This window comes from Rhamphochromis longiceps, linkage group LG13 (genome assembly GCF_057381845.1).
Source record: "Rhamphochromis longiceps isolate RC_006_pf linkage group LG13, R_longiceps_female_GT1.1, whole genome shotgun sequence".
Classification (NCBI taxonomy): domain Eukaryota; kingdom Metazoa; phylum Chordata; class Actinopteri; order Cichliformes; family Cichlidae; genus Rhamphochromis; species Rhamphochromis longiceps.
The window spans coordinates 2776584-2792321 of NC_140569.1; the positions used below are offsets into that span (position 1 = coordinate 2776584).

Sequence of the window (15738 nt, forward strand, 5' to 3'; positions counted from 1 at the left end):
GCAAACGAGCTCAGACACCAGCAGCAGCTGAAGCAGAGGCTAAGCCCTCCGCACTCTGGATGTTTCGTGTGTTTTGAATGGCGGCGCTTTACCTCCTGGCAGTCCTGCAGGAACTTCTGCAGGTCTCTGTTGTCCTTCAGCCTCGTCAGCAGGTCGCTGGCAGCCGCTCGGTTCTTCTTGTGTCTGCAGAACAAAAGTTATTTTGTTTCGTTTTTCTGCAAGAAGGTTAAAGTTTGTAAAGCTCACGTTTCCCTTTAACATCGTCACATGTATCGTAAACAGGAAATCATCAAATGATCCTCTCTCCCTTCCCGGATCGATTTCTCACACACTGACAGACTCTTGGTCACCTCTGGTCGATGGAGTCCACCTTCTCCTGGATGCGCTCGGCGTTGATGTTGTCGTCAGCGACCAGGCGGCGGCCGGTGTCGACCACGGCGCCGATCTTCTCCTCGTTGGCGTCCATGGTGGTCATGAAGTCCTCCTGCTTCTTGATAGCAGCCTCGGCGCCCTCCAGGGTGGTGGGCATCTCTGTATGAGCCAGGACGTACTCCTGGTGGAGGAACGCAGAGGAGTCGTTAAAAACTAGCATCTGGATGATGTCATAGAGAGGGGTGGGGCTTTTTCAAGCCTGCTCGAGGGGCAGCCAATCAAAACAAAGTCATCTTAAAGGGGTTGTTTCAGAATGAAATGTAAGAACAATCTCAAAACCATCGAACTTCTACGTTAAAGTGAAGGAAGCAGGCTGAGGTTGTTACACTGAGATGATCTCCGCCTGAGCCACAGCCACCAGGCTCCAGCTTAAACTTTAATTCGTCTGATGTAATCCTCCCATCTCCGCTAACTAATGAGCAGCCTGGCTAAGCACAGCCTTCATCATCATCATCATCATCATCAGGATTTCCACCATTTTGCCAGAGGAGGAGAAGACCGAACACAGAGACATTACCATTTGTTCTGGAGTTTTTATTAATTAATGTTCTGTGTAACTGGTAAAAGAAACGTAACATGTTCGCTTGAAAACGTGTGAGTGAGCTGAAGCGGACAGAAATGAGTTGCTGTAGATCACACGCTGAGGGTAAACACGTGGCTGTAATGGAGGCTTTTCACCAGCAGGTGGCAGCGTGTGACCTGAGAAAACAGCCGCACGACCAGAAACATTTCTAATCTGAAGTGTTCGAAATCACAGCTGATGATTCTTTGAATCCTGGACTGTGACGCAGGCCGAGGCCTCTGATCGCACAGCGAGCGCCATGCTCACGCTGCTCACCTATCACAGGGCTGGCTGAACTTCTGAACTACCTCACGTCCCGTCACTCTCGTCTCTCAGCTGAGCAGCTACTTGACCTTTGACATCCTCTGCGGGACGTTTGAGCTCTCTGACTGTGTGAAGCTCAGAGACTGAGGCGTCTTTATTTGATACCTCTGACTCACCGTTTCCAGCTAAAGGTTTTTATTTGGGTAAAAGTTATGCAAAGAAAGAAAGAAGCTGGATTCTGTCCCAGCATGCACTTGGGGTACAGAGGGAGAGATCTGGGCAAAAATCATGTGACGGTTGTCGCAGATCGGAGACTGTGAGCATCATTAATGCGACGGCGGTTCACTCTGTGCTCACATCACATGACCCTCTGAACCATTTCCTGTAGTCTGGTATCCATGGTAACTGAGGTTTCAGATTCTACACCGTGGAGCACAGGTGAGATGGAACGGCGAGCTCACCTGGTTGTTGAGGAAGGCCTCGGCCTGCTTGGTGTCCCGGAGGAACAGCTGGTAAGCGTGAGACTGGGACAGCAGGTTCTGCCGGTTCTCCCACATCTTGTGCAGCTCGTTCCAGCCGGTGTCCAGCGCCTGCAGCCGCTGTCGCAGGAACATGTACTGCGCGTCCGTCTGGCCCTGCGTCACCATCTCACCCATGTCCCTCATCTTCTGGTAGTCCTCCTCATAGTTGCGTATCTCGTTCTTGATGCCCTCGTGCTGGGCCAGCAGCTTCTCGGCCTCGGCCAGCGTGTTGGGCATGTCCTCAGAGGCGATGACCGTCTGCGTCCGCGACAGCCACGACTGGAAGTCGTCAAGGTCGCGCAGGAACTGCTGCAGCTTGCTGGCTTCGCCCAGAGACTCCTCCCGGTTCTTCAGGGTGTCCTGAAAACAGCCAGGAAATGATTACCGGCACCAAATTCTCCGTTTGGTAGTTATATACAGACACGGGGAGAAAAGCCTACTTTCATCTCGTCCCAGACGCCGGTGATCTCAGCCAGACGCCCTTTGATGGCCTCGGACTGTTCCGGGTGTTCGGAGCCCAAACGCTCCGCCTCCTTTCCCAGGTCGCTCAGCTTGTCCTGTATGGCCACGAGGTCGCGCTCCATCCCCGTCAGCTTCCTCTGCAGAGCCATGACGCCGGCCAGGTCGTTCCCCAGCTCCTGGGTCGACTCGATCACCTGCACACAGACGGGGGGCAAAAAGATCGATCAGGCACCACAGAGTGGTTCGTGTAAAAATCACGCCTCTCGTCGTTCGCCGGTTTTGGTAATTTGGCTCTGTTGGTACCTTGGTCTTCTCTTTGATCCAGGACTTGGTCTCGTTGCACTCCAGGTGGTAGTTCTGGACTCCCAGAGCCGAGTTCAGGCTTTCCTTCTTCTGATCCACCAGATCTCTGAACTGACTCCACCTGGACACAGAAACACCGTCAACTCTGATTCGATTTACCTGCTCAGGAACGGTTTGATGCCAGTTAATCAGATCAACCCTGCAGCTCACTTATTATAAATGACATCAAAGTAAAATTGAAACTCATTTTATTTACATTCTCAGTTTTAATAACAGCTTAACTCTGGTTTAGCCCCAACATTTGTTTTACGTTTAATGTTGAATATAAACCAACATTAAAGCTTTCTTTATTCTACGATTACAAATGTAAACCAAAAATTACAAGATATTCTGTTGCTTCCAGCTTTAGATCCAACCAGCACTGATCTTTAGTGTAGTTTTAAAAATCTGCTTCAGTTACTCAGACTTCATTAATCTCACATATAAGTATGACTCTATCCAAATCTGTTCCCTCTGGAGGACGCTGTAAAAGCTTCAAAGGAGTCTGAAACAAGTCAGGGAAGCTTATTTCAGACTGATGACAGGGATACTGAGGTGAGCTGCTGAACCTTCTTGTCAGTTAGCGCTGCTGTTTTTGTTGCTGTTAGCTTCTGTTAGCTGCTGCTAGCTGCTGTTAGCCAGCATTGGTAAACCTTTCTCTGAAGTGAAGCTAACATTGTTGGACTCCTAGACTTTAACTGATTAAGTGTTCATATGATGTGAGAATGTAGCCAAACTATTTATCAGAGGAAAAGTGTCATTTTTAGGACACTCGAGGCTAACATTAGCTCACAGATGCTAGCTTATAACCAGCTGATGTTTAGCCAGCCCTCTATGAGGGCAGGGTCACATGATTAATTGTGTCCATATCGGCGGTACTGCATAAGTAGCCGGTCTGTAACCACACACATAAACTGATTAGACATCTCCGTCTCTGTATTCAATATGGCGGAGCAACATGTATTTTTAATGCTGAGAGACATAATTACACCTAATCAATGAATATTTATGAGTAAAACATTCTTTCCTATTAAATAACCTAAAATAATTACCAGTATACAGTGGGGCAAAAAAGTATTTAGTCAGCCACCGATTGTGCAAGTTCCCCCACCTAAAATGATGACAGAGGTCAGTAATTTGCACCAGAGGTACACTTCAACTGTGAGAGACAGAATGTGAAAAAAAAAAATCCATGAATCCACATGGTAGGATTTGTAAAGAATTTATTGGTAAATCAGGGTGGAAAATAAGTATTTGGTCAATAACAAAAATACAACTCAATACTTTGTAACATAACCTTTGTTGGCAATAACAGAGGTCAAACGTTTACTATAGGTCTTTACCAGGTTTGCACACACAGTAGCTGGTATTTTGGCCCATTCCTCCATGCAGATCTTCTCGAGAGCAGTGATGTTTTGGGGCTGTCGCCGAGCAACACGGACTTTCAACTCCCGCCACAGATTTTCTATGGGGTTGAGGTCTGGAGACTGGCTAGGCCACTCCAGGACTTTCAAATGCTTCTTACGGAGCCACTCCTTTGTTGCCTGGGCAGTGTGTTTTGGATCATTGTCATGTTGGAAGACCCAGCCTCGTTTCATCTTCAAAGTTCACACTGATGGAAGGAGGTTTTGGCTCAAAATCTCACGATACATGGCCCCATTCATTCTGTCCTTAACACGGATCAGTCGTCCTGTCCCCTTGGCAGAAAAACAGCCCCATAGCATGATGTTTCCACCCCCATGCTTCACAGTAGGTATGGTGTTCTTGGGATGCAACTCAGTATTCTTCTTCCTCCAAACACGACGAGTTGAGTTTATACCAAAAAGTTCTACTTTGGTTTCATCTGACCACATGACATTCTCCCAATCCTCTGCTGTATCATCCATGTGCTCTCTGGCAAACTTCAGACGGGCCTGGACATGCACTGGCTTCAGCAGCGGAACACGTCTGGCACTGCGGGATTTGATTCCCTGCCGTTGTAGTGTGTTACTGATGGTGACCTTTGTTACTTTGGTCCCAGCTCTCTGCAGGTCATTCACCAGGTCCCCCCGTGTGGTTCTGGGATCTTTGCTCACCGTTCTCATGATCATTTTGACCCCACGGGATGAGATCTTGCGTGGAGCCCCAGATCGAGGGAGATTATCAGTGGTCTTGTATGTCTTCCATTTTCTGATGATTGCTCCCACAGTTGATTTTTTCACACCAAGCTGCTTGCCTATTGTAGATTCACTCTTCCCAGTCTGGTGCAGGTCTACAATACTTTTCCTGGTGTCCTTCGAAAGCTCTTTGGTCTTGGCCATGGCGGAGTTTGGAGTCTGACTGTTTGAGGCTGTGGACAGGTGTCTTTTATACAGATGATGAGTTCAAACAGGTGCCATTCATACAGGTAACGAGTGGGGGACAGAAAAGCTTCTTACAGAAGACGTTACAGGTCTGTGGGAGCCAGAGATTTTCCTTGTTTGAGGTGACCAAATACTTATTTTCCACCCTAATTTACGAATAAATTCTTTACAAATCCTACCATGTGAATTCATGGATTTTTTTTCACATTCTGTCTCTCACAGTTGAAGTGTACCTCTGGTGCAAATTACTGACCTCTGTCATTTTAAGTGGGGGAACTTGCACAATCGGTGGCTGACTAAATACTTTTTTGCCCCACTGTATCTTTAAAGTGTCTTTATTGACATGAACAGACTTTAATAACCGCGGGGTTGTGTTCAGTTTTTCTGTTAGCTTAGCTCAGTTTATCAGGAAGAAACAGGTTTGAAGCCGACCAGGATCCAGGAGTGTCTGGAAGTTTTTCCACTGAGACGGAGCAAAGCTGGTGTTGCTTTATAAATATTTCATATCAAAGTGAAATAAGAAAAGTTTAGAGAAATGCTTTCATGTTTTCAGCCAAACATCACAAACGTATCCAGATGCAGACCTGCTGGATACACGGACCGCTCTGGTTCAATCAAAGCTCTGATTGATTATTTGTCATTTAAAACAGGTAAAAATACATTTTTTAACCTCAGTCCAGCTTCACTTCCTGACTCGTCTCTGATCAGCTGCTAAATAAAGTTTTCACTGTGACTAAAAGTTTCTCAGCTGACCGACGTGCTCGCGTTCCTCTCCGCCATCTTCTTCAGTCTCAGATCGGTTTCTTTGTCGTTTTTAATCTCGCTTCCTTCACAAGCCTAATCGCCGTGCTGTCATCAGATTCCTGATAATCCCAGTTTGATTACCTGGTGTTGAGTTTGTCCTGCTGGGCTTTGATCTCCTTCTCGCTGGGATGTCCACTGTGGATCAGCTGCCTGGCAACCTGGTTTACCACGGCAACCCGGGACGCCTGGCTGTTCATCTCCGGCTCCAAACTCTCGAACCTGAACAGAGACGGTTAGTCGGACGTCACGAGGATCATCAGCATGAATATTTCAAAAAGATGCAAACCCTGTGAATCCATATTGCAAACAACAAACAGCTGCAGGACAGTTTTCTTTGTCCTAACGGCCGATCAGGAGAACCAGGATGAGAGGTCACAGGTGTGAGCAGGCGGGCTGCTTTAACTCTCCCAACAACGTATCAAAGTCGGATTTTACACCAAAGGTTTGAGCGGCTGAATCTGGCCATGAAAAGCTTAGAAACAGTCAAACAACGACAGTTAATGCCAAAGAAAAGAGTTTAATCCTGAGGTGGACCTGTTCTCATTTACAGCTCCGTGTTTTTATTCCTGCTGCAGAGATCAAATTAAACCTGAGCTCGTAAAACTCCAGTTTTAATCAGACTCCGGTTCATTCAAAAAGTCTTTTTTCATGGGGGCGTGCGATGGGTTTGACTGCTTTTATAACACAGGTGTGTCTGTCGCTGTAATTCAACCTGCTGACTAATGGTGACCGGTCCAGGGTGTGTGCCACCTCGTGCCCGACCCCGAAGACCAATCGAACCTCCCCAAAACTCTCAGTGAGTTTAATGATGCAGGGAACCTGCTGGAGTCTGAGCCTGGTCCTCACAAGGGCAGTTAAACACACACACACACACACACACACACACACACACTTAACCAGCATCTGGGATCGGATCCATGTGACGTTTTGTGGTCGAACAAAACAGAGACAAGCAGCTGAAAACCCGAGAAGAAGGCTGCTGTGAACGAACCATGTAACCACACACACACACACACACACACACACTCTGAAGAACCTGTGTCTGGTGTAAATAACAGTTTACTGGTCTGTTCCCACAGCTTCCACTGCTGGAACATTATTTCTGGCCCTGCTGGGAGGAGAGGGCAGAATATTTGATGGAGCAGTAAAACACCCCGTAACTGAGCCGTTAAACGAGCGCGCTGACTGTGGGCGTAACCCGGACAGGGTGGGCACGGCGTGCGTTTGCATGGAAATCTGATATTTTCCGTTATTCTTCGACGATCCAATGGCGGGCCGGTTCTTACCGGTGCTGGACGACCTCCAGGTCCTCCAGTTTCTCGGGGATGTCCATGCTGTTGAGCCACTGCTCCTTCTCGTCAATCCACACCTCGCAGGCGTCGGCTTCGCTCATCATCTTGTAGAGCGCCAGAGCGTCCTGCAGCGCCTGTTTCCGGAGCCGCGTCAGCTCGGCCACCTCCTTGTAGCGCTCCTCGATGCCCGCCAGCCGGCTCTGAACCTGCGAGCACACAAACCGTCAGCGAGGTGCGTTCTGGGATTTTGAAGCTTTACCTGGTTCGAAGCTTTGCTGCGTCCGTCACCTCCTCGGAGTTGGCCTTCTCGGGCGGCAGCGTCCGCGACTGCTCGTGCAGAGCGTCGATGACGGGCCGGTAGCTGCCGATCTCCTCGGCCACGTCCTTGTGCTTCTTCACCAGAGCCTGAGTGGAGAACTCGTCGTGGCCGACGTCGACGCTGGAGACGATCCGCAGCACGTCCAGCATCCACGTGTCGATGTCGTCCGCATCAGCCTGCAGACGGAAAAACAAACAGCACGTTTACCTTCCTGTGCCAGGCGAGTTCAGTCGCTGGTTTCTGACACTGGGAGAATGTTTTCACCTGGAACTGGTGCTGGTTGCAGGCCTCCTGCAGGCGGGCCTTACGGACAGCGGAGAGATGCTCCAGAGCCGCCCACTGTTCCTGCGGGAGGTTGGAGGGAAGGCGTTAAGAACAGGCGGGGATTCAATCGTGTCGTGTGTGACCGCGGCACATGTGCGTCGTACCTGGATGTCCTTGATTCGCTCTTTTATCTTGTCGGCTCCAAAGTGGTTGTCGGCCACCAGCTCCTCGCCCTGTTTGATGGTCTGCTGCAGGTGGGCGGCGCGGCCGGTCATCTCGTCTTCAAAGGCTTTGTGCTGGCTCAGCAGTCGCAGCGAGCCCGTGAGGTCCTTCCCATAATCCTCGGAGGAGAGGATCTGCTCCTTCTCCCTGATCCACCCCTCCTACAGACCCCACACACACCCACGCTTCAGTCACACCTCCTCAGAGCAGGAGCTCAAACCACCGATTTACTACAAATAAAATAACAACAACAACTGATCACCTCTTCAGCCATTTCCCAGAAGAACTTCCACAGGCGGCGGGACTCCTCAAGGCGCGCTCGCCGCTCAGCCGCCAGCTGGTTCAGCTCCTGGTAGCAGAACTCGAGGTGAGCGACTCGGTCCTTGATGATCTGAGGGTCACACGGCTTGTAATCTGAGGAGGAGGAGCAGGAGGTGAGATGGAGGTGTTACTGGAGAACAAACAGCTGGAGCTAAGCGGGTAAAGTCTGCGTGTCGCACCCTCGGTGTCGCTGGCAAACTTCTGAGCGTTGCGGTTGACGTTTCGGACTCGGTCGGCCTGGATGCTGATGTCCGCCTCCACCAGGGCGTGCTTCTGCAGCAGGTCCTCCACGCCCAGCAGGTGCTTCCCGTAATCCTGAGACAGCAGCAGCATCTGGAGGTGGAGAGCACAGGGGCGGAGGTTAAACCAGCAGCAGAGCACAAACACGTGTCCTCAGAGGACGAGTAAAGAAATAAGAACGACCAATCAGGAAGACAAAGCCACTGATAAAAGATGGCGGCCGTCCCTCCGTACCTTCATCTCGTCCATCCAGTCCATGATGTAGAGCATCTCCTGGAAGACTCTCTGCAGGCCCAGGTTCATCTCCAGCCGCTGCCTGCGGGCCTTCAGCAGCTCCAGCAGATACTCCCACAGCCGGATCACGTTGTCCTTCCTAGCTGTGATGCGTTTGATGTCATGGTAACTCTCCGCCTCCAGCTCCTTTGCCACGGCAACCACCGCCTACACCGGTGATAAGGAGGAGATGATAAGGAGGAGAATGACTTTCTAAGCTTTCACTCCGTCACCTGTGACCTCCGCCTAAACCAATCAATACGGGACGTCAGACGAGACGAGCAGGTGACGGACTCACCTGAACTCGCTCCTCGTACGCAGCGATGTCCGTTTCTATGGCTTCGTGTTTCTTAGTAGCAGCTTCCACGGCCTGAAGGTCGAATCCAAAGTTATCCTGAGGGACGACAAAGGAAAGGAAACGAGGAGAGGAGAGAGGAAACGAGGAAGACACAGAGGAAACAACATGAGGAGGGGACAGGGGAGGGAATAAGTATAAAGGAGAGGAAGGGAGTGGGAAAGAAAAAAGGAGATGAGGAAGGGAATGGGGACAAAGAGGAGAGAGGAAAGAAAATAATAAGGATATAGGAAACAAGAAGAAGATGAAGATAAGAAAGGATACACGGAAAGGGAAGGAAAAGAGGAAAGGAAACATGGAGGTGATGAGAGGACATAAAGATCAATTAAAATGATTCCTATAAAAGGTTTCGATCAAAGGTGACCCGGGCGGAGCCGAGCGTACCTGTGAGACCAGCCTCTGGTTCTCGCTCAGCCACGTCTCCCTCATGGCAGCTTTGCGGTCGAAGCGTCGGGCGAGTTGCTCCAGTTTCTCCTGACGAATCAGCTCCGTCCTCAGAGCCAGCTCCCGTTCGTGCTCCGCCTTCTCCAGACGCTCCCACGCCTAAAACAAACGCACACAGGAGCAGGTCTTTACATCTGTCTGAACATCTGGATCCGAGCAGTTCTGAACCTTTACAGGTTTGGACTCAAAGCCAGGTCGACACATCCAGGCGTGACTCTAAACCGTCCAATCAGCTCGCTTCGCCTCTCAGGGCAGATTAATGTAAAATAAACGTTTAAAGGCTCCATTCTTGAGCTCTGACACAGAGCTGGAGGCGGGGCGGCCGGGTACCTTGTTGATGTCGGAGATGAGTTTGCCCTCTCGGGGGGTGTAGACCTTCTGGTTGTTCGCCCTCATCTTGCTCTGGATGGTGAACAGAAGGACCTCCAGGTTTCCCTTCTCTGTGAACCTGAAACACAGCAGCACAAACTCAGCCGTCTGAACCCTGCAGAGGAGTCTCCGCCGCTGCTGTCGGCTCAGTGTAACGGGAGGAACGGCGAGTCTTTTTGCTTTGCTCTCAGATGTGCGACTCGTTCCAGGAAAACTATTAAACGTCAGGTTTGTTTCATATTGTTTCATCTCCTTTAAAGCAGCTGTGCACTGCTTCCTGTTTGTGTGTCGTGGTTACACACACACACACACACACACACACACCTGAAGCACGTCTAACTGTCTGCGCTGCACTGATGGCTCCGCCCAATCTCTCCATCATCTCCAGGCCTGTCTTTAGTCTCCTCATCTCTGTAATTCTGTCTCGCTCCACCTTTGAGTGTCTATTCATCTTAATCTCCACCTGCCTGGATGTGCAGGTGGAGATTCCTCTACAAAGAGTTCGCTGCTGTGTGATCAGAGCACAACCATCCGGCACATTAAGCGCGCCGCTTGTCGTTGTTACCACTTCCTGTCTAAATTAATTAAAAACGCTTCTCGTCTGTTTCCATGGCGATGTCTCGCATTAAAAGCAGATACTGACTTTGGGGGCTTCTCCACGGTGCGGTAGGTGTTGAAGGCCTGCAGCTGCTGCTGGACTCCCACCAGAGAGTTGGCAAACTTCCTGTTGTTGAGGATGATGATGGTCTGTTCGATCCACTCCAGCAGGTCAGACGCCAGAGACTCGTACTTCTCGATCATCTTCTCCGTCTCGATGGCGTTGTCCAGAACCTGAAGGGAAAAAACCAACGTGAGCTTAACGTCTGGTATATTTCAGGAAAGAAAGTGTTTAACGAGACGTTTTGTTTCTTTGTTCTTTAAAGTCGTCGTCACCTTCCCAATTCTCTTGCCCTCCACCTTCAGCGCCTTCATCTTGGAGAAGTAGTGGTAGTAGGTGACCACGTAGGTGATGATGGACTTCTCATCAGGGTGGTCCACACTGATGTCTGCACACGAACATGAAGAGCGCAGATTTAACATGTCGTGTGTGTGTGTGTGTGTGTGTGCGTGCGCGCGCCGTGGCTTACCCTCGGGGTCCAGCAGCTTGGTGAGGCCCAGGTGCTGCTCGGCCAGGTTGAAGGCATTCTGCAGATTGTAGTGAGCGTTTGATTTCTTCAGCTTATCAAAGTCGATCAGGTCGGGTCTGCAGACCGGAAACAGAAGGAGAAAGGTCAAAAGGTGACGTGATTCCAGCTCTACTCGCAGACATCGTCACACGCTGATGGCACGCAGGCTAAAATGATCCCTGTCAGAGTTCAGCGCATTAGCTCGAGTTGTCTGGATGAATTAGGAAGCTCAGATTTTTTGCTGTCGCCATCTTGGTGTTGATAAACTGCAGGTGAGAAGCAACGCGTGAACCTGAGGAACTAAGGACAGAATGGGCTGTGAGGTCAGTTTATGATCATTGATATGCAAATCGTCATGATTTATGAGTACCATTCACAGAAGTGGGGAATGGCTGCAAACACAACATTGTAAGATGCTGTGCAGATGAAAAGTTTCAGCCTGTCTCAGCAATGCAAAGGTCCCAGCATCCAACATCACCCTGGAGGATAGGGAGGCACTCAGAAGTGGGTGATGGGTTGTCTGAAGCAGTCAGAACAGGACGCTGCGTCTGACCGGACCTCGGTACTGCTAACGAGACGCTGCCTTCCTTTTTCATCAGGATGTTTTCGTCTCATCTCTTTTTGTGACTAACGGAACTTTAGTCTTTATGTTTCCGCCTTCCCTCCATCAGGATTAGAGGTTTAAAGAAAAACAAGTTTGTCCACAAGTGAAAGTTTTGTAGAAGCCTGCGTACATCACACCTAATAAACTAAAGAAAGGAAGGTTTTAAATCTTAATGAGCTCTGAAGGACGCCGCGGTAAAAGCTCCCACGAGCTCCTGCTGTGGTGTTGGAGTGTTCGTCTTCGTAGAGAGTTCCTCTAAAAATCATTTTAATCTGTTTTTTAAAAATGCGATTAAGCAGAAGCCAGTGTTTCCATCAAACGTCAGATTTCTCCACTCGGAGAAGCGTGTGCCGGGTTTCTCTCGACCCTGCGCAGCACCTGCAGCAGGCTGAGCCCTACCTGTGTTTGTGGATGAGGGCGTTGAAGGCCATCCCGTCCCTCCAGCTGGTGGTGAAGTTGTGGATGTTGACATTAGGATATCTGCAAAGAAGAAATCATCATAAATCCATCTAACCATGTCAGAGTAATGACATCAACGTGCTGAAAGTGAGCTGCGACAGCCCCCCCTCGACCCGCCTCCCTGGACCCACAGCCAATCACAGTCCGCGCAGAGTCGTATAAGAAACTTTCAGGAGAGGAACCGAAGGACTCACCCTGCCGTCTTCATCTGACACCAGAGCAGCAGAGCGTCTTTGGCCGACTTCTTCTCCTTGTTGTCCTCCGTCTCCACGCTGATGTCCTGGATCTGAGGCGCACAGTTTAAAGAAGCAGTCAGCTTTAGGGTTAAACCGACTCCGAGGACTCTCACAGCTTTTTAAAGATGAGACAAAGTACGCAAAATGTGCTGAACAACATCTCTGCAAACCAGAAACGTCCTCATTTTCCAAAACGTCCCCCAATTTCCTGAAAACCTCAGTGTGTCCTTACAAAGACACACGAGCCTACAGACGTAACCATCTCACCTTCATTGATGGACGTCCATCAGTTTGAGTCCGACAGCTCGAATGATTCGAGCACAGCTGATGCGTATATGAAACCAACTGTGGTCCTGCTATCGGTCTGCACTCGCTCCTCCACCGCAGGATTTTAAACCGTCATTTTTTAATCCTCACAGCTTATAAAAGCTAAATCCTTTTCACCCAACTGTTCACTGCCCCAGTGACATCGACCGTCAGCATACAGCAAAACCACGTCACAGGAAGAGCCGGGGCTTCGGATTTCACCTGATTGTGTTTAACGAGTCTGAAGCTAACAAACAGCCGCCTGGTTTGTGACGGATGAAGTGAACATTTTACCACCAACTTCACTTCAACTCGTCAGTTTGCAGCAAAATATGCCGATTTTTAAACTCACTACTTCATAATCATATTAAGGGATTAGTTTCCAGTGTAGCAGTGCTTTCACTTCTATGTGAAATAAACTGTAATATTAAAGGTGTCAGATTTGCCATTTTGCATCTCGTGTCAATAACTGGTTCAACGTGTGTGCGAGTGAGAATATACTCGGTGTGTTATGGGATGCAAAATAGTCTTTGGATGAAATCCTACAGGATGCAAAACAGCATCGATGTGAAAGGTTCAACAGAGGAAGTGCTTCATTATTTTAGGGATGCAAAATGGCACATAAGACTTTTTCTGTCTCACAATTGAAAACTGAGAAGTTTTGAGGACACAAAATCACAGACGGACGTAAACGGTGTCGTTTGTCCCCCATGGAAAACACCAGCTTCTCTACTTCGGTCACAGTGGATATCTTTAGTGTTAGGGATGACTGTAATGACGTCTTTTGGGATGCAAAATGGCGCCCAAAAAAGAGACACACCACACTAGCAGGTGATGACCCAGTCTGGTGTTGGGATGCAAACTTGCTCAGCTGCCTGTTACCTGGAAGCGGAGGATGATGGTCCAGATCAGGCCTAAAGTGAGGCGATGGTTTCCGTCGACGATGTCGTGGGAGCCCATGTTCTCCAGGTGAACCCTCTGCTCCTTCAGGAACTGCAGAGCCTTGTCCACGTTTTCCAGGCAGTGGATCCTCATACGACCCTTCGTGGGTTTCGGCTGAAACGACAACAAAAACAGGAGTGAGGTTTTTTTTAAAGAACCCGCAGAAACCAGAAACCGTGAACCGCGTCAGGCCGCCGTGTGTGAACAGCTGCAGACACAGCTGAACGCTTTCAAACGGACATTTTCTGTTTTATCATCTATTTATTCCTTCACGCTGCAGCTGTGCTGGTGTCCTGAGTTTATATCCCTCCAATTGGAAACATCACAGATTTACAGATCATGGCTTGAAACGTCCACGATCGCCAAGCGACAGACAGGAGATCTGAGGACATTACACACGCTGTACTCTGGAGCACTTTGGGCATTTCTGCCGTATAAGTTTCTATATTTGCTTTAGTTTTGGTTGATGAGCAGCTTTTAAAAAGAGATGGCGGGGTCCGCCCACCAGGGGGCGCTGAAAGTGGGACCTGAGAAACTGGCGTTGGAGCACTTTAGTCACTTTTGCCGTTTGACTTCAGACTGTGGGCTCGAGCTGCTGATCAGAGAATCTTTGTTGATGATTTCAATTCATTTTCAAACTAAATCTGAGGCTTGAAGCTTTATGATCGTGATGATTTGGTGCTTTTTAAATCATATCTGACTCCAAATTTGAGGTTTTACGGATTTGATGCTCTAATTAAAGAATTGATATGGATCATCCTGGGCTCTTTCCTTTCTCTGTTTCTGGGCAGTTCACCCATGAAACTGTGCAGGTGAGGCGATTCCTGTCCCGGAGAGGAAACGGAGCCCAGCGTGCCCGCAGTCGTGGAACGCCCATGAGCCTCGGTTTCCCAGCAGGCGGAGCAGAAGACACCGAATGAGGAGGACTCGGCTGTGATTATGACCAAAGGATTTACAGGACGATTTAACGCTGCGATAACCCAGTTTACTGTCGAGCTTCAGCCCCGAATCATCAGCCAGATGTTTGACAGTTCAGCTGTCGCACAACAAACGGACGCGACTCCACCCAAGCTGAATGTGACATCGAGTCAGAAACAGGAGTTCGCTGCTCTCAGGGTCAGGATGCTGTGACATCACGGAGAGTCTCCAGCTGACACAGGTGAGGCTGTGCACACCTGCCTGTGTTTCATGGACGTTGCTGAAAGCGAGCCTCTCGGACGGCTCTGACAAATTCAGGAAGGCGATGTTTAAATTTGGATGAAATCCCGAAATATAAACTAAACACAGGACAAATAGAAGTCGACGATAAAATAAATGTCAGAGCAGCCACGTTACATCCTGCAGCACACACACACACACACACAGCGGGACAGAGGCCAACAATAACACCGCAGACGTTTCTTTTTCCCACACGGACACAAACGGCTCAAAGTCGCTCCGTGATTCAGGACCTGGACTCGGACCAGAGGGATTTTTTGGACGATGCCGGCGGTCACCTCACGCTGACGCTCATCAGCACCTTCAGCCATGAAAACAAACCATTTCACCTCCCTCAGGAGCGGGTCCCACTCCGGAGCGGGAATTTCCACGCGGAGGAGGTTGGAGCGGCTTTCAGGCTGGAGCATCGCGCCGTGTCATGAAACGGGGGCGGCCGGTTTGTGTTGTGAGTGACTGCGGTGAGACTGATCGGAAACCTTTTCCCAAATAGGACCTGAGCCAAGCCTGAAAGGCCCCCTCAGAGTAACCCTGGAGTGAGGAGGACAGTGATGGATGTTTTTTATAACACAATACTGCAACGGGAGGCCTGAACAAGTCCAACAAAAACGCATCTTACTACCAAATGCTGCCCAGAAAACATCAGCGATCCTGCTGTGGGACTCTGACATGTTCCCTCATTATCATCCAGCTACAGGAAACAACACGCGGTGTGGATTAATCCGCCTCTGAAAATAGTCCCAACAAATTCCTTCCATTCAAGCGCTGCTGTTTCAGCCCTCTGAGTCATTTCTTAAACAAATGCTACCAATTTTAAACCATTTCTGACATTTTTCTCTGACCACAGGATTTCAGATTTCTCCAAATCCATCTTTCCCTTGAGCCCACGTCATGCTCGTCTACACATGTGCTCATCTACAGCGGCTCAGCACGATTTATAGTTCAAAATAATCCTTCTGTGTCTGACATGGGTTCATGCAGT

General features: G+C 49.3%; 1 protein-coding gene across 3 annotated transcripts in view; it reads right to left on the reverse strand.

Annotated features, from left to right (window-relative positions):
- LOC146655170 (spectrin beta chain, non-erythrocytic 1) overlaps positions 1-15738 on the reverse strand; it is a 101245-nt gene that overhangs the window by 22380 nt on the left and 63127 nt on the right. For all 3 annotated transcript variants that reach the window (XM_085428154.1, XM_085428155.1, XM_085428153.1), the window contains 22 exons: positions 13482-13655; positions 12252-12343; positions 11998-12078; positions 10956-11071; positions 10762-10874; positions 10472-10659; positions 9790-9907; positions 9400-9558; positions 8959-9054; positions 8622-8828; positions 8327-8480; positions 8089-8240; positions 7769-7987; positions 7605-7685; positions 7310-7516; positions 7016-7227; positions 5811-5948; positions 2545-2665; positions 2220-2435; positions 1720-2139; positions 351-553; positions 93-183 (listed from right to left, as the gene is read on the reverse strand). In XM_085428154.1, the coding sequence (XP_085284280.1) occupies positions 93-183; positions 351-553; positions 1720-2139; positions 2220-2435; positions 2545-2665; positions 5811-5948; positions 7016-7227; positions 7310-7516; positions 7605-7685; positions 7769-7987; positions 8089-8240; positions 8327-8480; positions 8622-8828; positions 8959-9054; positions 9400-9558; positions 9790-9907; positions 10472-10659; positions 10762-10874; positions 10956-11071; positions 11998-12078; positions 12252-12343; positions 13482-13655 (3558 nt within the window). The remainder of the gene's footprint in view (positions 1-92; positions 184-350; positions 554-1719; positions 2140-2219; positions 2436-2544; positions 2666-5810; positions 5949-7015; positions 7228-7309; positions 7517-7604; positions 7686-7768; positions 7988-8088; positions 8241-8326; positions 8481-8621; positions 8829-8958; positions 9055-9399; positions 9559-9789; positions 9908-10471; positions 10660-10761; positions 10875-10955; positions 11072-11997; positions 12079-12251; positions 12344-13481; positions 13656-15738) is intronic.